At 40.5% G+C, this 26,737-nt stretch overlaps 1 protein-coding gene across 1 annotated transcript in view; it reads right to left on the reverse strand.

Moving 5' to 3' along the window:
• Window positions 1-26,737, reverse strand: part of ARFGEF1 (ADP ribosylation factor guanine nucleotide exchange factor 1) — a 489,402-nt gene that overhangs the window by 264,097 nt on the left and 198,568 nt on the right. Inside the window, 2 exon segments of the mRNA XM_053715099.1 lie at window positions 20,309-20,422; window positions 21,767-22,037. Of these exon segments, the coding sequence (XP_053571074.1) occupies window positions 20,309-20,422; window positions 21,767-22,037 (385 nt within the window).

Genomic DNA, 26,737 nt, shown 5'->3' on the forward strand with positions numbered 1-26,737 from the left:
ACGCTTGAATCAGAATGTCGTCCAGGTAAGGTACTACTGCAATGCCCCTTGGTCTTAGCACCGCTAGAAGGGACCCTAGTACCTTTGTGAAAATCCTTGGAGCAGTGGCTAATCCGAAAGGAAGCGCCACGAACTGGAAATGTTTGTCCAGGAATGCAAACCTTAGGAACCGATGATGTTCCTTGTAGATAGGAATATGTAGATACGCATCCTTTAAATCCACCGTGGTCATGAATTGACCTTCCTGGATGGAAGGAAGGATAGTTCGAATGGTTTCCATCTTGAACGATGGGACCTTGAGAAATTTGTTTAAGATCTTGAGATCTAGGATTGGTCTGAACGTTCCCTCTTTTTTGGGAACTATGAACAGATTGGAGTAGAACCCCATCCCTTGTTCTCTTAATGGAACAGGATGAATCACTCCCATTTTTAACAGGTCTTCTACACAATGTAAGAACGCCTGTCTTTTTATGTGGTCTGAAGACAACTGCGACCTGTGGAACCTCCCCCTTGGGGGAAGTCCCTTGAATTCCAGAAGATAACCCTGGGAGACTATTTCTAGCGCCCAAGGATCCAGAACATCTCTTGCCCAAGCCTGAGCGAAGAGAGAGAGTCTGCCCCCCACCAGATCCGGTCCCGGATCGGGGGCCAATATTTCATGCTGTCTTGGTAGCAGTGGCAGGTTTCTTGGCCTGCTTTCCCTTGTTCCAGCCTTGCATTGGTCTCCAAGCTGGCTTGGCCTGAGAAGTATTACCCTCTTGCTTAGAGGACGTAGCACCTTGGGCTGGTCCGTTTTTACGAAAGGGACGAAAATTAGGTCTATTTTTTGCCTTGAAAGGCCGATCCTGAGGAAGGGCGTGGCCCTTACCCCCAGTGATATCAGAGATAATCTCTTTCAAGTCAGGACCAAACAACGTTTTCCCCTTGAAAGGAATGTTTAGTAGCTTGTTCTTGGAAGACGCATCAGCCGACCAAGATTTCAACCAAAGCGCTCTGCGCGCCACAATAGCAAACCCAGAGTTCTTAGCCGCTAACTTAGCCAATTGCAAAGAGGCGTCTAGAGTGAAAGAATTAGCCAATTTGAGAGCATTGATTCTGTCCATAATCTCCTCATAAGGAGGAGAGTCACTATCGAGCACCTTAAGCAGTTCATCAAACCAGAAATATGCGGCAGTAGTGACAGGGACAATGCATGAAATGGGTTGTAGAAGGTAACCCTGCTGAACAAACATCTTTTTAAGCAAACCTTCTAATTTTTTATCCATAGGATCTTTGAAAGCACAACTATCCTCTATGGGAATAGTGGTGCGTTTGTTTAAAGTAGAAACCGCTCCCTCGTCCCTGGGGACTGACTGCCATAAGTCCTTTCTGGGGTCGACCATAGGAAACAATTTTTTAAATATGGGGGGAGGGACGAAAGGAATACCGGGCCTTTCCCATTCTTTATTAACAATGTCCGCCACCCGCTTGGGTATAGGAAAAGCTTCTGGGAGCCCCGGCACCTCTAGGAACTTGTCCATTTTACATAGTTTCTCTGGGATGACTAAATTTTCACAATCATCCAGAGTGGATAATACCTCCTTAAGCAAAATGCGGAGATGTTCCAATTTAAATTTAAATGTAATCACATCAGATTCAGCCTGCTGAGAAATGTTCCCTAAATCAGTAATTTCTCCCTCAGACAAAACCTCCCTGGCCCCCTCAGATTGGGTTAGGGGCCCTTCAGAGATATTAATATCAGCGTCGTCATGCTCTTCAGTAACTAAAACAGAGCAGCCACGCTTACGCTGACAAGGGTTCATTTTGGCTAAAATGTTTTTGACAGAATTATCCATTACAGCCGTTAATTGTTGCATAGTAAGGAGTATTGGCGCGCTAGATGTACTAGGGGCCTCCTGAGTGGGCAAGACTCGTGTAGACGAAGGAGGGAATGATGCAGTACCATGCTTACTCCCCTCACTTGAGGAATCATCTTGGGCATCATTGTCATTATCACATAAATCACATTTATTTAAATGAATAGGAATTCTGGCTTCCCCACATTCAGAACACAGTCTATCTGGTAGTTCAGACATGTTAAACAGGCATAAACTTGATCAGAAAGTACAAAAAACGTTTTAAAATAAAACCGTTACTGTCACTTTAAATTTTAAACTGAACACACTTTATTACTGCAATTGCGAAAAAACATGAAGGAATTGTTCAAAATTCACTAAATTTTCACCACAGCGTCTTAAAGCTTTGAAAATATTGCACACCAATTTTGGAAGCTTTAACCCTTAAAATAACGGAACCGGAGCCGTTTTAAGCTTTAAACCCCTTTACAGTCCCTGGTATCTGCTTTGCTGAGACCCAACCAAACCCAAAGGGGAATACGATACCAAATGACGCCTTCAGAAGTCTTTTATAAGTATCAGAGCTCCTCTCACATGCGACTGCATGCCATGCCTCTCAAAAACAAGTGCGCAACACCGGCGCGAAAATGAGACTCTGCCTATGCTTTGGGAAAGCCCCTAAAGAATAAGGTGTCTAAAACAGTGCCTGCCGATATTATTATATCAAAATACCCAGATAAAATGATTCCTCAAGGCTAAATATGTGTTAATAATCAATCGATTTAGCCCAGAAAAAGTCTACAGTTTAAATAAGCCCTTGTGAAGCCCTTATTTACAATCGTAATAAACATGGCTTACCGAATCCCATAGGGAAAATGACAGCTTCCAGCATTACATCGTCTTGTTAGAATGTGTCATACCTCAAGCAGTAAGAGACTGCACACTGTTCCCCCAACTGAAGTTAATTGCTCTCAACAGTCCTGTGTGGAACAGCCATGGATTTTAGTTACGGTTGCTAAAATCATTTTCCTCATACAAACAGAATTCTTCATCTCTTTTCTGTTTCTGAGTAAATAGTACGTACCAGCACTATTTGAAAATAACAAACTCTTGATTGAATAATGAAAAACTACAGTTAAACACTAAAAAACTCTAAGCCATCTCCGTGGAGATGTTGCCTGTACAACGGCAAAGAGAATGACTGGGGTAGGCGGAGCCTAGGAGGGATCATGTGACCAGCTTTGCTGGGCTCTTTGCCATTTCCTGTTGGGGAAGAGAATATCCCACAAGTAAGGATGACGCCGTGGACCGGACACACCTATGTTGGAGAAAAGAACAATTCTAGGATCCTAAAAGAATGCCAGCTAAAACCATGATCATCACATCAGGAAATAAAAACTTTCCAAATCTTGATATAGAATTTCTTAGAAACAGGCTTTCCAGACATCAAATTGAGTAACTCAAGCTCTTGAAAAAAGAAGGGACCTTGAGACATTAGGTCCTATTAGAGGACAACTGGACAACTTAACTAGATTATCGCAGTAAGTTCAGCATAGCCAAATTGGAGCAATCAGAACTACTGATGAAATCTCCATTTTAATCTGAGGTATCACACTTGGTAGCGTAACAGATTGAAGGAAAAATATAGAAGGAAGAAAAGATCAGTGAACAGTTAGATCATCTATAAACTGCACCTGAATTACTAGATTTTGCTTAATATCTGGGAAATGTTGTCGATGAAAAGAGAAAACAATAGATCTATCACTGGTAGACAATACTGATCTACAATCTGATTGAATAAATCCAGAGAGCTACCAAAAGAATAGATCGGAGACTGAAATAGACTGCTTTCCGGATGATAACCACTTGGAAATGAATCACTGAAATTGAACAGAGATTAATTTCTACCCAAGACAAAACTTGGGAAACTGCTTTCATCGCTAGGGAACTGCAAGTTTCCCATGATTATTGAAAAAGTCAGAGAGATTTTCTGATTGAAAAACAAACAAACAGATAAGTATGTTGTCTAAGAAGGGGCCAGTTCTGAAGGCCTTGAAGATTGCACATAGTTTGTTTGTTTTTTTAAATACTTATTGGTAGCCTCACCTATTGAGGAGACCAAAACTCTGTGGTTTCCTGCCATACTACCCCCCAACATAAAAGACTTGCCCTTATGTGAATATTGTCCAGATTGGACAAAGGAAAGCTGCCCCTAAAGAAATTAAATGTAGATTTGTCCATTATGGCATGGTCTATCTCACTTCGAAATCCAATAAGATTCTATTGGAGAGTTGATAATAATCAGTGCACCCCAAAGTAGCATGTAGAGCAAAAGATTATTTGTGCAACCATTCAAAAAGAATAGCCTCTAATGCTGCTATCTTCAGACCTAACACTTCCATGCCCTGAGCTACTGTACTATTGGCAATAGATTGCAGACATTCACAAGTTATTTGAATATTTAAACTCGTGTTCTCTTAAGAAAAGACTCAAAGAACTTGTCTGTGGAGAAACAGAACTCTAAGGAACTTGATTCTCCAACTATGCCTTCAAAGAAACAACAAAACAAATGGAGCCTAAACCAAGATATTGTCCAGGTATGGAAAGCTACCAGAATCTTAATAAAAACTATGGGAGCTGTAGCTGGACCAAAGAGAATAAGGACAAACTGAAAGAACTTGTCTTGAAAGACAAACCTTAAAAATAGATAGTGGTCCTTGTGAATAGGAATATGAAGGTAAGCATCATTCAAATCAATAAAGGACATATATAGACGCTGCTGAATCAAAGCGAGAATAGTCTGAATTGATTACATCTTGAAAGTAGGAATCCAGAAAAACTAGAGATTTAAAATCTAGAATAGTCCTAATGTAACCCCCTCTTTATTGCAAAACAATAATAAAAAAATAAAAAACATTGGCATTGTCCAAAACAAACACAAACTATTAATTACAGATCTGCTACACATTGAAGGAAGGCATTTGCCATTACATTATCCCTTAGAACACAAGACAGAATAAATCTTCCTTGAGGAGGTCGTGATTTGAATTCTTTTCTGTACCCTACTGCAGACCTAAGGATTCTGAACCGATTGAGACCAGGCAACCCAAAAAGATGTAATCTGCCCCTTACAGAATAAAATATTGAACTGGAAGCCTTGTTCCAGTTAGTATTGGACTTCCAGGAAGATTTTAAAAATTCCTGATTTCTGTGAAGAGGATGTTTTTTGGTCCCTTAATTGACAAAGAAGAACAAAAATGACTTAAAGGACCAGTCAACACAGTAGATTTGCATAATCAACAAATGCAAGATAACAAGACAATGCTATAGCACTTAGTCTGAACTTCAAATGAGTAGTAGATTTTTTTTCTGACAATTTTAAAAGTTGTCTTTTTCCACTCCCCCTGTATCATGTGACAGCCATCAGCCAATCACAAATGCATACACGTACCATGTGACAGCCATCAGCCATTTACAAATGCATACACACTTATTCTTGCACATGCTCAGTAGGAGCTGGTGACTCAAAAAGTTTAAATATAAAAAGACTGTGTACATTTAGTTAATGGAAGTAAATTGGAAAGTTGTTTAAAATAGCATGCTCTATCTGAATAATGAAAGTTTAATTTTGATTGAGTGTCCCTTTAAATTGCTATTTTTTTCCTTGAGAAAGAAAAGCACCCTTTCCTACAGTGATAGTCACAGGAGAAATGGATATCATATAGGCCAGACCCAAACAATTTTTTTTCCTGAAAAGGGAGAGATAAAGCCTGGTCCAGAAATCCTGCCAGCTGACCATGATTTCAACCACAAAGCCCATAGCATATCTCATTATTTAAACTTAAGTTGAAAATCTCCCTCTACATATTAATCTGATAAGTCATCAGATAGATTGTCACACCACAGAGTAGAGATTCTAGCCACACAAGCAATACAGATTGCTGGTGTAAACAGAAAACCTGCTCGTTGCAAAGCTCTTCTGTGAAAAGACTCTAGTTTCCAGATTATTGAATCATACAAATAAGTACTTTCCTTAAAATGACAGTAGTGCGTTTAGCTAGGGTGAAAATAGAGCCATCCACCTTAGCAATAGTTTCCCAAAGCTAAAAACTAGAAACTGGTAAAGGAAACATTTTATTAATCCATGAAGCTGGATTATAAGCAATAGCAGGTTTTAACCATTCTTTTGTAATTATTTCTGTAATATCTTCATGAATCTAAAAATCCTCTGGAGTGGTTTAAAAATGAGTGGTCTAGTTGCCCAGACGATTTTCCTCTTGAGGATTAAAGTTCTGTACACCAATAGAACATAAAACCTCTCTTAGCAGAGAGCAAATATTTTCAAGTTTGAACATGAAAAAACATAATTTATGCTTACCTGATAAATTTATTTCTCTTGTAGTGTATCCAGTCCACGGATCATCCATTACTTGTGGGATATTCTCCTTCCCAACAGGAAGTTGCAAGAGGATCACCCACAGCAGAGCTTCTATATAGCTCCTCCCCTCACTGCCATATCCAGTCATTCGACCGAAACAAGACGAGAAAGGAGAAACCATAGGGTGCAGTGGTGACTGTAGTTTAATTAAAATTTAGACCTGCCTTAAAAGGACAGGGCGGGCCGTGGACTGGATACACTACAAGAGAAATAAATTTATCAGGTAAGCATAAATTATGTTTTCTCTTGTTAAGTGTATACAGTCCACGGATCAACCATTACTTGTGGGATACCAATACCAAAGCTAAAGTACACGGATGATGGGAGGGACAAGGCAAGAACTTAAACGGAAGGAACCACTGCCTGTAGAACCTTTCTCCCAAAAACAGCCTCCGAAGAAGCAAAAGTGTCAAATTTGTAAAATTTTGAAAAGGTGTGAAGCGAAGACCAAGTCGCAGCCTTGCAAATCTGTTCAACAGAGGCCTCATTTTTAAAGGCCCAGGTGGAAGCCACAGCTCTAGTAGAATGAGCTGTAATCCTTTCAGGGGGCTGCTGTCCAGCAGTCTCACAGGCTAAGCGTATTATGCTCCGAAGCCAAAAGGAGAGAGAGGTTGTCGAAGCTTTTTGACCTCTCCTCTGTCCAGAGTAAACGACAAACAGGGCAGATGTTTGACGAAAATCTTTAGTAGCCTGTAAGTAAAACTTCAAGGCACGGACTACGTCCAGATTATGCAAAAGACGTTCCTTCTTTGAAGAAGGATTAGGACACAATGATGAAACAACAATCTCTTGATTGATATTCCTGTTAGAAACCACCTTAGGTAAAAACCCAGGTTTGGTACGCAGAACTACCTTGTCTGAATGAAAAATCAGATAAGGAGAATCACAATGTAAGGCAGATAACTCAGAGACTCTTCGAGCCGAGGAAATAACCATCAAAAACAGAACTTTCCAAGATAAAAGTTTAATATCAATGGAATGAAGGGGTTCAAACGGAACTCCCTGAAGAACTTTAAGAACCAAGTTTAAGCTCCACGGGGGAGCTACAGTTTTAAACACAGGCTTAATCCTAACCAAAGCCTGACAAAATGCCTGGACATCTGGAACTTCTGCCAGACGCTTGTGCAAAAGAATAGACAGAGCAGAGATCTGTCCTTTTAAAGAACTAGCTGATAAGCCGTTGTCCAAACCCTCTTGGAGAAAGGACAATATCCTAGGAATCCTAACCTTACTCCATGAGTAACTCTTGGATTCACACCAATAAAGATATTTACGCCATATCTTATGGTAGATTTTCCTGGTGACAGGCTTCCGAGCCTGTATTAAGGTATCAATGACTGACTCGGAGAAGCCACGCCTTGATAGAATCAAGCGTTCAATCTCCATGCAGTCAGTCTCAGAGAAATTAGATTTGGATGATTGAAAGGACCTTGTATTAGAAGGTCATGCCTCAGAGGCAGAGTCCATGGTGGAAGAGATGACATGTCCACTAGGTCTGCATACCAGGTCCTGCGTGGCCACGCAGGCGCTATCAGAATCACTGATGCTCTCTCCTGTTTGATTTTGGCAATCAGTCGAGGGAGCAGAGGAAACGGTGGAAACACATAGGCCAGGTTGAAGAACCAAGGAGCTGCTAGAGCATCTATCAGCGTTGCTCCCGGGTCCCTGGACCTGGATCTGTAACAAGGAAGCTTGGTGTTCTGGCGAGACGCCATGAGATCCAGTTCTGGTTTGCCCCAACGATGGACCAGTTAAGCAAACACCTCCGGATGGAGTTCCCACTCCCCCGGATGAAAAGTCTGACGACTTAGAAAATCCGCCTCCCAGTTCTCTACGCCTGGGATGTGGATTGCTGACAGGTGGCAAGAGTGAGACTCTGCCCAGCGAATTATCTTTGAGACTTCTAACATCGCTAGGGAACTCCTGGTTCCCCCTTGATGGTTGATGTAAGCCACAGTCGTGATGTTGTCCGACTGAAATCTGATGAACCTCAGGGTTGCTAACTGAGGCCAAGCTAGAAGAGCATTGAATATTGCTCTTAACTCCAGAATATTTATTGGGAGGAGTTTCTCCTCCCGAGTCCACGATCCCTGAGCCTTCAGGGAGTTCCAGACTGCGCCCCAACCTAGAAGGCTGGCATCTGTTGTTACAATCGTCCAATCTGGCCTGCGAAAGGTCATAACCTTGGACAGATAGACCAGAGAAAGCCACCAGAGAAGAGAATCTCTGGTCTCTTGATCCAGATTTAGTAGAGGGGACAAATCTGAGTAATCCCCATTCCACTGACTTAGCATGCATAATTGCAGCGGTCTGAGATGCAGGCGCGCAAATGGCACTATGTCCATTGCCGCTACCATTAAGCCGATTACTTCCATGCACTGAGCCACTGACGGGCGTGGAATGGAATGAAGGACACAGCAAGCATTTAGAAGTTTTGATAACCTGGACTCCGTCAGGTAAATTTTCATCTCTACAGAATTTATAAGAGTGCCTAGGAAGGAGACTCTTGACTCTTGTGAGTGGTGATAGAGAATTCTTTTCCACATTCACTTTCCACCCATGCGACCTCAGAAATGCCAGAACTATCTCTGTATGAGACTTGGCAATTTGAAAGCTTTACGCCTGTATCAGGATGTCGTCTAGATACGGAGCCACCGCTATGCCTCGCGGTCTTAGAACTGCCAGAAGTGAGCCCAGAACCTTTGTAAAAATTCTCGGGGCAGTGGCCAACCCGAAGGGAAGAGCTACAAATTGGTAATGCCTGTCTAGAAAGGCAAACCTTAGGAACCGATGATGATCTTTGTGAATCGGTATGTGAAGGTAGGCATCCTTTAAGTCCACTGTGGTCATGTACTGATCCTCTTGGATCATGGGTAGGATGGGCCGAATAGTTTCCATTTTGAATGATGGAACTCTGAGGAATTTGTTTAAGATCTTTAGATCCAAGATTGGTCTGAACGTTCCCTCTTTCTTGGGAACCACAAACAGATTTGAATAAAATCCCTGTCCTTGTTCCGTCCGCGGAACTGGATGGATCACTCCCATTACTAGGAGGTCTTGCACACAGCTTAGGAATGCCTCTTTCTTTATCTGGTTTGCTGATAACCTTGAAAGATGAAATCTCCCTTGTGGAGGAGAAGCTTTGAAGTCCAGAAGATATCCCTGAGATATGATCTCCAACGCCCAGGGATCCTGAACATCTCTTGCCCACGCCTGGGCGAAGAGAAAAAGTCTGCCCCCCACTAGATCCGTTTCCGGATAGGGGGCCTTTCCTTCATTCTGTCTTGGGGGCAGCAGCAGGCTTTCTGGCCTGCTTGCCCTTGTTCCAGGACTGGTTAGGTTTCCAGGCCTGTCTGGAATGAGCAACAGTTCCCTCTTGTTTTGAAGCGGAGGAAGTTGATGCTGCTCCTGCCTTGAAATTTCGAAAGGCACGAAAATTAGACTGTTTGGCCTTTGATTTGGCCCTGTCCTGAGGAAGGGTATGACCCTTGCCTCCAGTAATGTCAGCAATAATTTCCTTCAAGCCAGGCCCGAATAAGGTCTGCCCCTTGAAAGGAATGTTGAGTAATTTAGACTTTGAAGTCACGTCAGCTGACCAGGATTTAAGCCATAGCGCCCTACGCGCCTGGATGGCGAATCCGGAATTCTTAGCCGTTAGTTTAGTCAAATGAACAATGGCATCAGAAACAAATGAATTGGCTAGCTTAAGCGTTCTAAGCTTGTCAATAATTTCATTCAATGGAGCTGTCTGGATGGCCTCTTCCAGGGCCTCAAACCAGAATGCCGCCGCAGCATTGACAGGCGCAATGCATGCAAGGGGCTGTAAAATAAAACCTTGTTGAATAAACATTTTCTTAAGGTAACCCTCCAATTTTTTATCCATTGGATCTGAAAAAGCACAACTGTCCTCAACCGGGATAGTGGTACGCTTTGCTAAAGTAGAAACTGCTCCCTCCACCTTAGGGACCGTCTGCCATAAGTCCCGTGTAGTGGCGTCTATTGGAAACATTTTTCTAAATATAGGAGGTGGGGAAAAGGGCACACCGGGTCTATCCCACTACTTACTAATAATTTCTGTAAGCCTTTTAGGTATAGGAAAAACGTCAGTACACACCGGCACCGCATATTATCTATCCAGCCTACACAATTTCTCTGGAATTGCAACTGTGTTACAGTCATTCAGAGCAGCTAATACCTCCCCAAGCAATACACGGAGGTTCTCAAGCTTAAATTTAAAATTAGAAATCTCTGAATCAGGTTTCCCCGAGTCAGAGATGTCACCCACAGACTGAAGCTCTCCGTCCTCATGTTCTGCATACTGTGACGCAGTATCAGACATGGCCCTAACAGCATTTGCGCGCTCTCCTAACCCCAGAGCTATCGCGCTTGCCTCTTAATTCAGGCAATCTAGATAATACCTCTGACAGGGCATTATTCATGATTGCAGCCATGTCCTGCAAGGTAATCGCTATGGGCGTCCCTGATGTAATTGGCGCCATATTAGCGTGCATCCCCTGAGCGGGAGGCGAAGGGTCTGACACGTGGGGAGAGTTAGTCGGCATAACTTCCCCCTCGACAGAACCCTCTGGTGATAATTCTTTTATAGATAAAGACTGATCTTTACTGTTTAAGGTGAAATCAATACATTTAGTACACATTCTCCTATGGGGCTCCACCATGGCTTTGAAACATAATGAACAAGTAGGTTCCTCTGTGTCAGACATGTTTAAACAGACTAGCAATGAGACTAGCAAGCTTGGAAAACACTTTAAAACAAGTTTACAAGCAATATAAAAAACGTTACTGCGCCTTTAAGAAACACAAATTTTCCCAAATTTTGAAATAACAGTGAAAAAATGCAGTTACACTAACAAAATTTTTACAGTGTATGTAATAAGTTAGCAGAGCATTGCACCCACTTGCAAATCGATGATTAACCCCTTAATACCAAAAACGGAATAACAAATGACAAAAACGTTTTTTAAACAGTCACAACAACTGCCACAGCTCTACTGTGGCTTTTTACCTTCCTCAATACGACTTTTGAAGCCTTTTGAGCCCTTCAGAGAAGTCCTGGATCATGCAGGAAGAAGCTGGATGTCTGTGTCTGTAATTTTTGCTGTGCAAAAAAACGCCAAAATAGGCCCCTCCCACTCATATTACAACAGTGGGAAGCCTCAGGGAACTGTTTCTAGGCAAAATTCAAGCCAGCCATGTGGAAAAAACTAGGCCCCAATAAGTTTTATCACCAAACATATGTAAAAAACGATTAAACATGCCAGCAAACGTTTTAAAATACACTTTTATAAGAGTATGTATCTCTATTAATAAGCCTGATACCAGTCGCTATCACTGCATTTAAGGCTTTACTTACATTACTTCGGTATCAGCAGCATTTTCTAGCAAATTCCATCCCTAGAAAAATATTTTAACTGCACATACCTTATTACAGGAAAACCTGCACGCTATTCCCCCTCTGAAGTTACCTCACTCCTCAGAATATGTGAGAACAGCAAAGGATCTTAGTTACTTCTGCTAAGATCATAGAAAACGCAGGCAGATTCTTCTTCTACATACTGCCTGAGATAAACAGTACACTCCGGTACCATTTAAAAATAACAAACTTTTGATTGAAGAAATAAACTAAGTATAAAACACCACAGTCCTCTTACGACCTCCATCTTAGTTGAGAGTTGCAAGAGAATGACTGGATATGGCAGTGAGGGGAGGAGCTATATAGCAGCTCTGCTGTGGGTGATCCTCTTGCAACTTCCTGTTGGGAAGGAGAATATCCCACAAGTAATGGATGATCCGTGGACTGGATACACTTAACAAGAGAAATGTGATCATCTGGAATAATTTCACCTTCTGAAGACAAAGGTCAGAGGCATACTCCATGAGAAGGTGATTATCTAATCTGATATTCTGTGAGTCAGATGTATCTAGTTCTTTTGCGCTTGCTTGGAGGTGGCATCAAAGAAGCAGATGAGCGCACAAAACTTTAAATCATGGAGAAAAATCTGAAACACTTCCCTGTACAGAACAAACAGAGAGAGGACAGATTGCTTTAGAGGCAAGGACAGCATTAGTCTGATTAGAATACAAAAGGAGATCCATACAGTAATTGCAAAGCTGATTAGGGAGTTAACAGTAAGCAGCTTGCAAAACAAAAACACTTAAATATAGAGAATAAGGATATCCCCTCTAAAGGAGCTAGAATAGTGGTAACAGTTCCAGAATACTCCATTTCAGGTGGAATACAGAAAAAGTAGAAAGTAAATAACCACATAGTAAATATATATAGTTATCACAATATTATTGGGGATAATATACAGTATATAGAGAAAAACCTCAGGGACTGATAACATCCTAGTCCACAACTAGTGGACTAGGAAAAAAGTAAACCACTTAGCTAAATGTAATGTGCACAAAAAGTAGGATGCTCTTATAACAAAGAGAATCTTAACCCCATCATGAAAATAGCCACAGCTGAAAACATAGTTAGGAAATATTTAACCCCAACAGTGCCACACAGCAATAAAAACTAAAGTTAAATACAAAGCGTGCTAACTGACTTCAGGAGAGCGACTCTATAATGTGGGAGCCTACAACTACTGCGCAATAATCCAGTGCGCACACAAGAAACTTAACAAGTGCAAAAGTGCTATGAAGGAAAATAGCGAAATACAATATAATACAGCCTAGGGATACGGGATTACGCTACAGCGCTAACCTGTCAATTGCAAGTCATAAAACTGACAGGAGATAAGAGAGGGAACGCACTAAGTGCTGACAAAAATAAAAAGGTTAACCCTTAAAAGCAAAAGATTGTTCAAGTCAGTAAAATAAGTAATAGTAGACACATATAAAGTGGTTAAAGCTCCATAGACCAAAAGCCTGTCCCACAAACACATCTAAACAATAAATTAATATAGAGTCTAGTGCATACGGTGGTATGTTTGTGTGTGTAAAGTCTCCTGGCTATAATGTACAAATATGTAAGTGTACCTGCTAATAGCTTGTAAGCTATGTGCCAATGTAATGTGTCTGTACTTACCTTCTAGCACTCTCTACTGTGCTTACCCACTGCAGGCAGACTGTGTCCAGTAGAGAGCCCATCCAGTCCTGTGTACATCACATCAGGGGATCTGGGTAAGGAGTATCTCGACGACCCAACAGGAAGAGGCTAAAGAGGCTTGTGACTAACTCCTTCACCGGGATTAATTGTGTCACTACCCTATACTCCAATATTCCCTATGTCTTTCTGTAGTAGCTCTCTGAGGGAAAAATTGGCCTCAAATCAGTCTGAGGACCCCTCTCAACGAAGAAAAAGGAGAACCTCCATTCTTCACCTTCCTCTTAGGAGGCAAAGATTAGACTGGCATAACAGACAGGTGGGGGGGGATGAAGTACTCTTGGAGTTTTGGGAATCTTTGCCTCCTCCTAGTGGCCAGGAGTTGAATCCCAGGAGCAATGGATCCTGGACTCTCACCACCTTATGAAATAAATTGACTTTACTGTCCTTTTAAGCAGCTTCTAGCATGATCTGTTCATTAAAAACATATCTTATTCTCCTCCCTGCTAAACCTACAGGTAGAAAGACCCTCATTGTAAATATATCTCTAAATGGAGGGAAAAAATGAAGCTTTGTATTTATAATTCCTTTGAATCACAGTAAAATAAAGTGAACGAGTCTGTATTTAAACTTATTCTTCATGAGAGGGTTGTTAGACAAATAACTAGTGGACCTGTTAATTCATTTGTGAAGTACTTTATTTAATGTTTATTTTAGAAGGGATGTAAACTCAAAATTAACCACAAGAGAAAAAAAAATGAGTCCCACCCAAGGTTAATGGAAATATGGACATTACAAGGAGAACCCTCAATGACAAAATTATTACAAATAAAAAGAATGTACAACATGATTTCCACTGTGTATTTCAGAGCAGGACTGAAGTGTCTGGTTGAGCACAGGTACATAGAAAAAACATAATTTATGCTTACCTGATAAATTTATTTCTCGTGTGGTGTATCCAGTCCACGGATCATCCATTACTTGTGGGATATTCTCCTTCCCAACAGGAAGTTGCAAGAGGATCACCCACAGCAGGGCTGTCTATATAGCTCCTCCCCTAACTGCCATATACAGTCATTCGACCGAAGACAAGCAAGAGAAAGGAGAAACCATAGGGTGCAGTGGTGACTGTAGTTTAAAGTTAAAAAATACCTGACTTAAAATGACAGGGCGGGCCGTGGACTGGATACACCACAAGAGAAATAAATTTATCAGGTAAGCATAAATTATGTATTCTCTTGTAAGGTGTATCCAGTCCACGGATCATCCATTACTTGTGGGATACCAATACCAAAGCTAAAGTACACGGATGAAGGGAGGGACAAGGCAGGTACTTAAACGGAAGGTATCACTGCCTGTAAAACCTTTCTCCCAAAAATAGCCTCTGAAGAAGCAAAAGTATCAAATTTATAGAATTTTGAAAAAGTATGAAGCGAAGACCAAGTCGCCGCCTTGGAAATCTGTTCAACAGAAGCCTCATTTTTAAAGGCCCATGTGGAAGCCACAGCTCTAGTAGAATGAACTGTAATCCTCTCAGGAGGCTGCTGGCCAGCAGACTCATAAGCTAAGCGTATTATACTTCTTAGCCAAAGTGAAAGAGAAGTTGCCGAAGCCTTTTGGCCTTTCCTCTGTCCAGAGTAAACAACAAACAAAGCAGATGTTTGACGAAAATCTTTAGTAGCTTGTAAATAATACTTTAAAGCACGAACCACGTCAAGATTGTGTTATAGACGTTCCTTTTTTGAAGAAGGATTAGGACACAATGATGGAACAACAATCTCCTGATTGATATTCTTATTAGATACCACCTTAGGTAAAAACCAAGGTTTGGTACGCAAAACTGCCTTATCTGCATGGAAGATCAGATAAGGGGAATCACATTGTAAGGCAGATAACTCTGAGACTCTACGAGCCGAGGAAATAGCTACCAAAAATAGAACCTTTCAAGATAAAAGCTTGATATCTATGGAATGAAGAGGTTCAAACGGAACTCCTTGAAGAACTTTAAGAACCAAATTTAAACTCCATGGCGGAGCAACAGGTTTAAATACAGGCTTGATTCTAACTAAAGCCTGACAAAATGCCTGAACGTCTGGAACATCCGCCAGACGCTTGTGCAAAAGAATAGACAGAGCAGAAAACTGTCCCTTTAAGGAACTAGCTGACAATCCTTTTTCCAATCCTTCTTGGAGAAAAGATAATATCCTGGGAATCCTAACTTTACTCCACGAGTAACCCTTGGATTCACACCAATAAAGATATTTACGCCATATCTTATGATAGATTTTCCTGGTGACAGGCTTTCGAGCCTGAATTAAGGTATCAATGACTGACTCGGAGAAGCCACGCTTTAATAAAAAATCTCTGCCCAGCGAATTATCTTTGAGACTTCTAACATCGCTAGGGAACTCCTTGTTCCCCCTTGATGGCTGATGTAAGCCACAGTCGTGATGTTGTCCGACTGAAATCTGATGAACCTCATTGTCGCTAGCTGAGGCCAAGCCTGAAGAGCATTGAATATCCCTCTTAGTTCCAGAATGTTTATTGGAAGGAGAGTCTCCTCCTGAGTCCACGATCCCTGAGCCTTCAGGGAGTTCCAGACTGCCCCCTAGCCTAGAAGGCATCTGTCGTTACAATTGTCCAATCTGGCCTGCGAAAGGTCATACCTTTGGACAGATGGACCCGAGATAGCCACCAGAGAAGAGAATCCCTGGTTTCTTGATCCAGATTTAGTAGAGGGGACAAATCTGTGTAATCCCCATTCCACTGACTGAGCATGCAGAGGTGCAGCGGTCTGAGATGTAGGCGTGCAAACGGCACTATGTCCATTGTCGCTACCATTAAGCCGATTACTTCCATACACTAAGCCACCGAAGGGCGAGAAGTGGAATAAAGAACCCGGCAGGAATTTAGAAGTTTTGATAACCTGGACTCCGTAAGGTAAATCCTCATTTCTACAGAATCTATTAGAGTTCCCAGAAAGGAGACTCTTGTGAGAGGGGATAGAGAACTCTTTTCTTCGTTCACCTTCCACCCATGCGACCTCAGAAATGCCAGAACTATGTCCGTATGAGACTTGGCAATTTAGAAATTTGACGCCTGTATCAGAATGTCGTCTAAATAAGGGGCCACTGCTATGCCCCGCGGTCTTAGGACCGCCAGAAGTGACCCCAGAACCTTCGTAAAGATTCTTGGGGCTGTAGCTAACCCAAAGGGAAGAGCTACAAACTGGTAATGCCTGTCTAGGAAGGCAAACCTGAGAAACCGATGATGATCTTTGTGTATCGGAATGTGAAGATAAGAATCCTTTAAATCCACTGTAGTCATGTATTGACCCTCCTGGATCATAGGTAGGATGGTACGAATAGTCTCCATCTTGAATGATGGGACTCTGAGGAATTTGTTTAAGATCTTGAGATCTAAAATTGGTCTGAAGGTTCCCTCTTTTTTGGGAACCACAAACAGTAAAATCCCTGTCCCTGTTCCTCCTTTGGAACTGGATGGATCACTCCCATAACTAGGAGGTCTTGAACACAGTGTAAGAATGCCTCTCTCTTTATCTGGTTTGCAGATAATTGTGAAAGGTGAAATCTCCCTTTCGGAGGAGAAGCTCTGAAGTCCAGAAGATATCCCTGGGATACAATTTCCAACGCCCAGGGATCCTGGACATCTCTTGCCCAAGCCTGGGCGAAGAGCGAAAGTCTGCCCCCTACTAGATCCGTTACCGGATAGGGGGCCGATCCTTCATGCTGTCTTAGAGGCAGCAGCAGGCTTTTTGGCCTGCTTACCTTTGTTCCAGGTCTGGTTAGGTCTCCAGACCGACTTGGACTGGGTAAAAGTTCCCTCTCGATTTGCATTAGAGGAAGTTGATGCCGCACTCACCTTGAAGTTTCGAAAGGCACGAAAATTTGTCTGTTTGGCCCTTGATTTGGACCTATCCTGAGGAAGGGCATGACCTTTTCCTCCAATAATATCAGAAATGATCTCCTTCAAACCAGGCCCGAATAGGGTTTGCCCCTTGAAGGGAATGTTAAGCAGCTTAGATTTTGAAGTAACGTCAGCTGACCATGAGTTAAGCCATAGCGCCCTGCGCGCCTGAATAGCAAAACCAGAATTTTTAGCCGTTAGTTTAGTCAAATGAACAATGGCATCAGAAACAAAAGAATTGGCTAGCTTAAGTGCTCTAAGCTTGTCAAGTATGTCATCCAATGGGGTCTCTACCTGTAAAGCCTCTTCCAGAGACTGAAACCAGAAAGCCACAGCAGCAGTGACTGGGGCAATGCATGCAAGGGGCTGTAGAATAAAACCTTGTTGAATAAACATTTTCTTAAGGTAACCTCTAACTTTTTATCCATTGGATCTAAGAAAGCACAACTGTCCTCGACAGGGATAGTAGTACGCTTAGCTAGGGTAGAAACTGCTCCCTCCACCTTAGGGACTGTCTGCCATAAGTCCCGTGTGGTGGCATCTATTGGAAACATTTTCTTAAAAATAGGAGGGGGGAGAACGGCACACCTGGTTTATCCCATTCCTTAGTAATAATTTCTGTAAACCTTTTAGGTATTGGAAAAACATCAGTGCACACCGGCACTGCATAGTATTTATCCAATCTACACAATTGCTCTGGCACTGCAATTGTATCACAGTCATTCAGAGCAGCTAAAATCTCCTTGAGCAATACGCGGAGGTGTTCAAGCTTAAATTTAAATGTTGACATATCAGAATCAGGTTGAATCCTCTTCCCTGAGTCAGAAACATCACCCACAGAAAGAAGCTCTCCTTCCTCAGCTTCTGCATATTGTGAGGGAGTATCAGACATAGATACTAAAGCGTCAGTATGCTCTGTATTTCTTCTAACTCCAGAGCTGTCTCGCTTTCCTCGTAACCCAGGTAGTCTGGATAATACCGCTGACAGTGTATTATCCATGACTGCCGCCATGTCTTGTAAAGTAAAGGCCATGGGCACACTAGATGTACTTGGCGCCATTTGAGCGTGAGTCCCTTGAGCGGGAGTCAAAGTGTCTGACACGTGGGGCGAGTTAGTCGGCATAACTTCCCCCTCGTCAGATTCCTCTGGTGATAAATTTTTTAAAGACAGAATATGGTCTTTATTACTTAAAGTGAAATCAGTACATTTGGTACACATTCTAAGAGGGGGTTCCAGCATGGCTTCTAAACATAATGAACAAGGAGTTTCCTCTATGTCAGACATGTTTAACCAGACTAGCAATGAGACCAGCAAGCTTGGAAAACACTTTAAAGCAAGTTAACAAGCAAAAAATAAAAACGGTACTGTGCCTTTAAGAAAAATAAAGGTCAGAATTTGAAAAACAGTGAAAAAAAGCAGTAAATCAAATGAAATTTTTACAGTGTGTATAATAAGCTAACAGAGCATTGCACCCACTTGCAAATGGATGATTAACCCCTTAGTTCAAAAAATGGATCAAAAAAACAATATAGACGTTTTTTAACAGTCACAACAAACTGCCACAGCTCTGCTGTGGCCCTACCTTGCCAAACAAACGACTTTGGAAAGCCTAAAAGCCCTTCAGAGAAATGCTATAGCATTCAGGGGACTCCTTCAGGAAAGCTGGATGTCTCAGTCTGTAAAATTTAATGCACAATTAAGCGCTGAATTAGGCCCCACCCACTCATGTCTAAACAGTGGAAAGCCTAAGAAAACTGTTTCTAGGCAAATTTAAGCCAGCCATGTGGAAAAAACTAGGCCCCAATAAAGTTTTATCACCAAAACATATATAAAAACGTTTAAACACTTCCAGCAAACGTTTTATATAACAGGAATTGAAAATTTATAAGAGTATTACCTCTGACAGTAAGCATGATACTAGTCGCTATTAAATCACTGTAATCAGGCTTACCTTACATAAATCTGGTATCAGCAGCATTTTTTAGCATTTACATCTCTAGAATTTTTTTTAACTGCACATACCTCATAGCAGGATAAACCTGCATGCCATTCCCCAGCTGAAGTTACCTCTCTCTTCAGTTATGTGTGAGAACAGCAATGGATCTTGGTTACAACCTGCTAAGATCATTAGAGATCACAGGCAGATTCTTCTTCTATTTTCTGCCTGGGACAAAAATAGTACAACTCCGGTACCATTTAAAAATAACAAACTTTTAATTGAAGAAAAAAACAACTACGTTTCACCACTTCTCTCTTACTACTTCCATGCTTGTCGAGAGTTGCAAGAGAATGACTGGATATGGCAGTTAGGGGAGGAGCTATATAGACAGACTCCCATCTTGCTATACCTTATTTTAAACAGAAAGAAGCTGAAATAACTTAAGAGGATAAGTATATCTAGAGGAGTATCTACCCCCTTAGACGTAGAAGGGTTTTCTACCCCTAGTTCATTCTATAAAAATATGAAAGAAATAAGATGTAAATGTTTTTAAATATTTCAAATTCTAGATTGGTATATTGTGCTAAACAGTCTATAGTACGAATAAGGAAAGTAAAAGTGAGTGTTTGATCTTTAGTCAAATAAAAAAAATTGATCTTCAAAAAGGCTAGATACATCAACTTTTTATCATTTCAGTCTACTGATGACATTATTTAAATAATTGCTTCCAAACATATTCCATTCTTAATCTACGCCATTCTTTTAATCTATAGTAAAATAAAAACAAATTGTTTTAAAGCTTATTTTAAATGGATATGAATCCCAACGTTTTTCTTTCATGATTCAGATAGAGCATGCCATTTTCCAATTTACTTTTATTATCAAATTTGCTTTGTTCTGTCTGTTTCCTTTGTTAAAAGGTTAAACTAGGTAGGCTCAAGAGCAGCAATGCACTAGTAGGAACTAAATGGTGATTGGTGGATGTACATATATGCCTTCTGAAACATGAAAGGAATATACTGTCTCTTTAAATTCAAAGATTATGTTTTTGTAAAGCTTTTAGTATATTAAAAATCAGCATAAAGAGTATCACCTCCAATTACAGCATCCATCATGTCTTCTATGATGCTTTGAATAATATCTTGTGCATTTTCCTCACAGTCACTGTTATTTTCTTCAGCAATTCCAAATTCACGCTTCAAATGGTCTAAAAGAACAAACAGAACTAACTTTGTAACTGAACATATAGCTTCAAAAAGGCACTGCCATTGCAAAATACCTGCACTTCTAAGTATTCTTTCCTTTTAAAATAATTTAGTTTAAGTGCCACAAGTTTGTACTTAGAAAACAAGATAAAACCAAAAACACACATGAGATGATGTTTACTGGGGTTTAAAACTTTTTTATGGGCGCTAACAGGTGGCATAAGACGTAAACATTAAGCATTTTTAGAAGAAATTATTTCCTTTTTTTCCCAAATATATTAATTTAACTGGATGCCACCTCATGTTGGCACTTACTATGCCTGAAATCTTCTGTCTTCTTGCTATGTGCCCTGCAGGGTAACATCTATCCTCCAGTCTAGTGTGGATGACTTTATTGTGGGAGGCGGAGATGTTCTTAGAGAGACATTGCACACTAAAATGATCTCCACTTTAATGTGTTCCCAAAGGTACATTTAAACTTGTTTGAAAATAGCTTATTTACCTTTATTTTGCCAGTGAAAACCATCACTCACCGGAAAATATGAACAGCAAATGTATTATCTGTAGAAAAGCTATGTAAACAGGTGACATTAGCACTAATTAATCTCCCAGTAGGGGATAGGAAAAGATCTTTTTAAATCTAAAATGGCTGGTTGTGCACAACCACAACTGGCATTTCAATACCAATATTTAGACATAAATAACATTAACAGGTCAATTTTACCTGCAGACTCGGCCCCTTTTATGGGCATTTCCTTGAGAAGAACATGTGATGGTTTAAATGAGCAAAAACAGCCATTTCAAAAACAAAAATACAGATGAAAGAACAATTTCCCATGCATTTAATCATCTGCAGTAGTCATTTGGAACACATTAATGGGAAACATTTTTTTACAGTACAGTGGTCCTGTACTTTCATGTTCCTCATAAAGGGACCGTCTTTCCTGAGTGCTGCATTAGGAAGCCAAGATAATGATATGATTATTACACAGGAGCAAACTTATAGATCTGTAGCAGTAGCCAACCCAGGTTGCTTTTTGCAATTTTATTAATATCTACATCCTAATGTGGCAAAGTTTCCATGGCCCTTGCCCAACACTTATTGTGGAAATTATAATATACATTTCTATAGTGGATTAAGTAAGTCATGGGATTTTGCCATAACTTGCCAACACGGGCATGATTTATATGGGGATCTGTCAGAATCAAGGTTTCCAATTAATTAGTAATCAGAGGTAATAACAAAGACTATAGTAATTCCCTAAGATTTAAAAAGAAAAATATAAACAAACAAATGTTGTGCTTGCTGTGTGTAACATGGAGAGCTGAGCGGAGTAGCTACTCACTTTCTTCCGTGGACTGGTCAGCCTCCGCGTGTTCACTCTCTGCACTTGTAGCATCATAGCCATTCTCAGACTCTCCTTCTTCTGGGAGGCTAATCTCTATATCATTGACGTGCCTGTCAAGTTCCCCTTCCTGTTCTCGAGACAGCGGGTCACTCTGCTCCAGGAGGTGTCTCACAGCAGGTAGTTCCAGCTCATGGTGACTTACAGGAGAGTGCTGCAAATGGTGCAAATGTTTGTGTCGTTCCTTTTCCATGTGCTTTGCTTCTTGAAGCTGGAAAAGGGGCAATAGACATTATGACTGAGATCTATGAACATGTTGCAGAAATCATAAATTGCTGCATAACCTCTATCTATCCACCCAAAATGCTAATGTTAGAGGTTTTGATGCTGTGCCTGATCTGATCCATAACCTTTATTCATGGCATTCTAACTCCCATCCAAAGTATCTACAATTTCCATTTTTGTACTAACATATAATTAGGTCATAACAATTCTCACTATGGGCCCGATTATAAAAACATGTCGGCATGGTGAGAAACCATCAGCTTGTTTTACTTTTGTATGGTCGCTGCTTGCTGGCAAGATTGTGCTGTTTTGTCTGGAGTGTGACAGCTGTGTTGCCCAGCGAAGCTTGGATTTATATACATTTTTCAAGGAAAACAGTCTTCAGCATTGTTGGGGAGGACAATCTTAAAGGGACACTGAACCCAATTTTTTTCTTTCATGATTCAGATAGAGCATGCAATTTTAAGCAAATTTCTAATTTACTCCTATTATCAATTTTTTTGAAAAAGAAGGCATCTAAACTGTTTGTTTGGTTCAGACCCTGGAAAGCACTTGTTCATTGGTGCATCAGCAAGAACAACCCAGGTTGTTCACCAAAAATGGGCCGGCATCTAAACTTACATTCTTGCATTTCAAATAAAGATACTAAGAGAATGAGAGTAAATTAGAAAGTTGCTTAAAATTGCTGCTGTATCCGAATTTTGAAAGAACTAATTTGGGTTCAGTGTCCCTTTAATATATCAAGACTGCCAGAGTTCAAACAAGTCCTGAACCAGCTCTGAAAATTGTAGATCTTCTCAGAACTGGAAATGCTCCCCGCTGCTACAGATCTATTCCTGACTGGTTTTAGCAGTTAGGAGATAACAGAGGATTTGTTTCTGAGGTTAACTGGAGGAACACACCTTGTTACCATACCGCATTCATTTAGCGGTCATTAACAATATTATACGCACAAAGTTTGTACCCATTACAGACACTGACCTTGGTGTCTATTTTCATGTGATCATTAACTTTTGGATATATTCGCACATTGAGTATTTTAATACTATTATCTCACTAAGACATTTTTTGTATAAATGGATCAGTTTGATTTGTTTTAACTAGGTTGGCCAACTTTATTTTTTTATTCATGCATAAGGTTTACATATAAGCATTTTTTTTATTTAATTTAAATTTTTGCTTCTCTTGCACGTTTTGTTCCCTAATAAATATAAATTGTTTGCATTAATATCACATTCTTATCCGTACTTTCATTAATTGTACATAATCTACATGTTATTTATAGATGTAATACATCTTTAAACAATACTAGTTGATAAGCCTGCCCAGAGGGCAGTCTATGTGTTCAAAATGCAACCCCCCAAGCTACATAAAATAAAAAAGTAAAAATACAATAAAATATATAAACAAAGCTATTCAAAATAATAAAATTAAATCTAAACTAATAGCCCTATAAAAATAAAAAATCCCCCCCAAAATAAAAACACCCCCTAATCTAAGAATGAACTACGAATAGCCCTTTAAAGGGCTTTCTGTAAGGCATTGCCCTAAAGAAATCAGCTCTTTTACATTAAAAATATACTAAGTCCCCCCTAACAGTAAAACCCCCCACAATAAAAAAAAAAACTAACACTAATAAACCTAAACTACCTATTGCCCCTAAAGGGGCATTTGTATGGGCATTGCCCTTAAAAGGGCATTCAGCTCTTCTTAACTGCCCTTATTCAGCTCTTTTTCAAATTACCCAATGAACCCTAATATAAAAAAAAAACCCTAACACTAAAGCCCCAAATAGGTACTCACGGTTTCAGAAGTCCGGCGGAGAAGGTCTTCTTCCAGGCGGGTCCATCATCTTCATCCACAGCGAAGGCGGCGCAGAGCGGAGGTTCCGGAGCGGTCTTCCCAGATGTGGCGATCCTCTGCGGTGGTCATCTATGGCAGCGTCGGCGACGGTGGTCCTCGGCGGCATGAAGGCTCCTCTTCATCCGATGTCCGTCGTATACTGAAAATTGAACCTATTGGCTGCTTTTGAAATAGGATAAGAGCTACTGAAATCTTATTGGCTGATTTGAACAGCCAATATGATTTCAGTAGCTCTAATCCTGTTGGCTGTTTTGAAAAATTCAGCCAATAGGAATGCAAGGTACCCCAAATTGATTGTGGTACCTTGCATTCAATATTCAGTATACGACGGACATCGGATGAAGAGGAGCTTCCATGCTGCTGAGGACCGCCAATGCCGCCACAGATGACCGCCGCCAAAGATCGCCACATCTGGGAAGACCGCTCCGGACCTCCTCTCCGCATTCGCTGTGGATGAAGATGATGGACCCACCTAGAAGAAGACCTTCTCCGCCGGACTTCTGAAACCGTGAGTACCTATTTGGAGCTTTAGTGTTAGGTTTTGTTTTTGTTGTGGGGGGGGGGGGGTTTTTAGATTTGGGTTCATTGGGCAATTTCAAAAAGAGCTGAATGCCCTTTAAAAGGCAATGCCCATACAAATAACCCTTTAGGGGCAATGGGTAGTTTAGGTTTGTTAGTGATAGATTTTTTTTTTATTTTGGGGCGTTTGATGGGTGGGGGGGTTTTACTGTTAGGGGGGACTTTGTTTTTTTTTTTTATATAAGAGAGCTGATTTCTTTAGGGCAAAGCCCTACAAAAAGCCCTTTTAAGGGCTATTGGTAGTTTATTCTTAGATTAGGGGGTGTTTTTATTTTGGGGGGGCTTTTTTATTTTCATAGAGATTAGGTTTATTTTTCATTTTTTTGGATAGTTTTGTTTATTATTTTTGTAATGTTAGCCTTTTTTATTTTCTGTAAGTTTTGATTAATGTAATGTAATTGTTTTTTTTTTTAATTGCAATGTATTTTTTTAATGTAATTAAGGGGTTAATTTAGGGGGTGTAAGGTTAGGGGGTCATTAAATTAGTTTTTTTACATTGTGGGGGTTGGAGGTTCAGGAGTTAATAGGTAAATTAGGTTTAATGTGTTGTGGGGGGTTGGCGGATTAGGGGTTAATAGATGTATTAGGTAGTTTGCGATGTCAAGGTTGGAAAATTTAGGGGTTAACCATTTTATTGGTTTTTTTTATTACTTATTGCAGACGGTTAGGTTTGTTTTTTTAATACTTATTGCGTGCGGTTATTTCTTTTTTTTTGTAATGCTCCGTTTGCCTTCGCTGCATCCCGGTGGATTCCAAAAATGGCAGGGTGGTGAAAGAATCTGCTGTGGATTCTTTCACTACCCTGCCATTTTCGAAATCCACATGGATGCAATTATTTTGGCTGCTCGCACAGCCAACATTCTGTTGGCTGCCTCGAGATGCCAACGTTCCTTTGAGGATGCGTGCGCAACTGACGACGGACACGTTACAAACACGATTATAGTATAGATATATTCATCTGTCTATTTTTGGATCTGAACTTGATCCTTTTTAGGTTTAAGCTTAACGAGCGCTCTTTAAATCTGTTTGATGTTACCAATTGTCTCTCCTTCACATAAAGAGTATTACTGTATTGTTCCAAGTATAGGCCGCACTTTTTTCCCTAATTTAAATCTTAAAATTCGGGATGCGACTATAATCAGGTGCAGATAAACGTTTGAAATACAAATCAGCCATTCTTTTGACAGTTGCTTTTTAGGAGAGTTCCCACGTTGAGGTGAGCAAACCCAGATACAGAGCTATAGAAAACTAACTACAAACAATTGCATTTAGATAAACAGTGCAAAACTGGAAAACTGTCTCCGTGTTGCTGACGGACTAACATCGTTACACTTCTTAGCGTGCATCAGCAAATTAATTCCCCCTATTTCCTGTGCACGCTGTCAGCCGGTCACACCTGAAGCGGTTGTTGACTGTGACAGTGATATTTTTGGTGCGGAAGGAAAGTCGTTCATCTCATCACCATGATTAAGGAAAAAGAAACAAGGTAGGCAGCAAGGAGACAAGAGTCAGTGGGAAACATTAACCTTTTCATGTCTGTTGTACATCTTGGAATACTAAACGTGTAATGGTACAGTATAATACAGGTGATATTAGAGAATCAGTGATTAAAACAAAGAATATTTGGAACACATTTTGTTCCTTTTTGTTGACAAAACTACATTGTATGCTATATAGCTGCATACATTTTATAAGTGTGTATTTTTTTCAATCTTCCTAATAGATGGCAGATTTTATTCATTAACGTAATACATTTCTGTCAAGTGGCTAAATATTATTCTATAGTAACACTCAATGTACAGAAACAAAGTAGCAGCTTTAATTTGTTAGGAATATTCCACCTCCTGTCAGAACGTTTGTTTCAAGCAAGGTCTGTACTCATTACTAGTTCCAGACTATTCTACTAATGTGTATATTTTCTTTAAAAGTAAAAAATAAAATTTCTTTAAAATGGCAGCAAACTTTAAGGGTGCGGCTTGTATTCAGGTGCGGTCTATACTCGGAACAATACGGTATTAAACTCTTTTTAATGAGATACACAATGCCTGGGGGCCTCGTAATACTGACTAGGCATCTTATAGAATCTCGCCAGGTCCTATTCAGTTAAATTCTGCAGCAGGAAATAATGACCCGTTCTTCTAGTCGTCCATGTTTTTATAAAAATGTTTTCCTCTAAAATACATTTATTTTTGTATCACCTCACTCCTTTTTCTCTCCAAACTAAACATATAAGTTATGAAGCTT

Source organism: Bombina bombina, chromosome 5, assembly GCF_027579735.1.
Source record: "Bombina bombina isolate aBomBom1 chromosome 5, aBomBom1.pri, whole genome shotgun sequence".
NCBI lineage: Eukaryota > Metazoa > Chordata > Amphibia > Anura > Bombinatoridae > Bombina > Bombina bombina.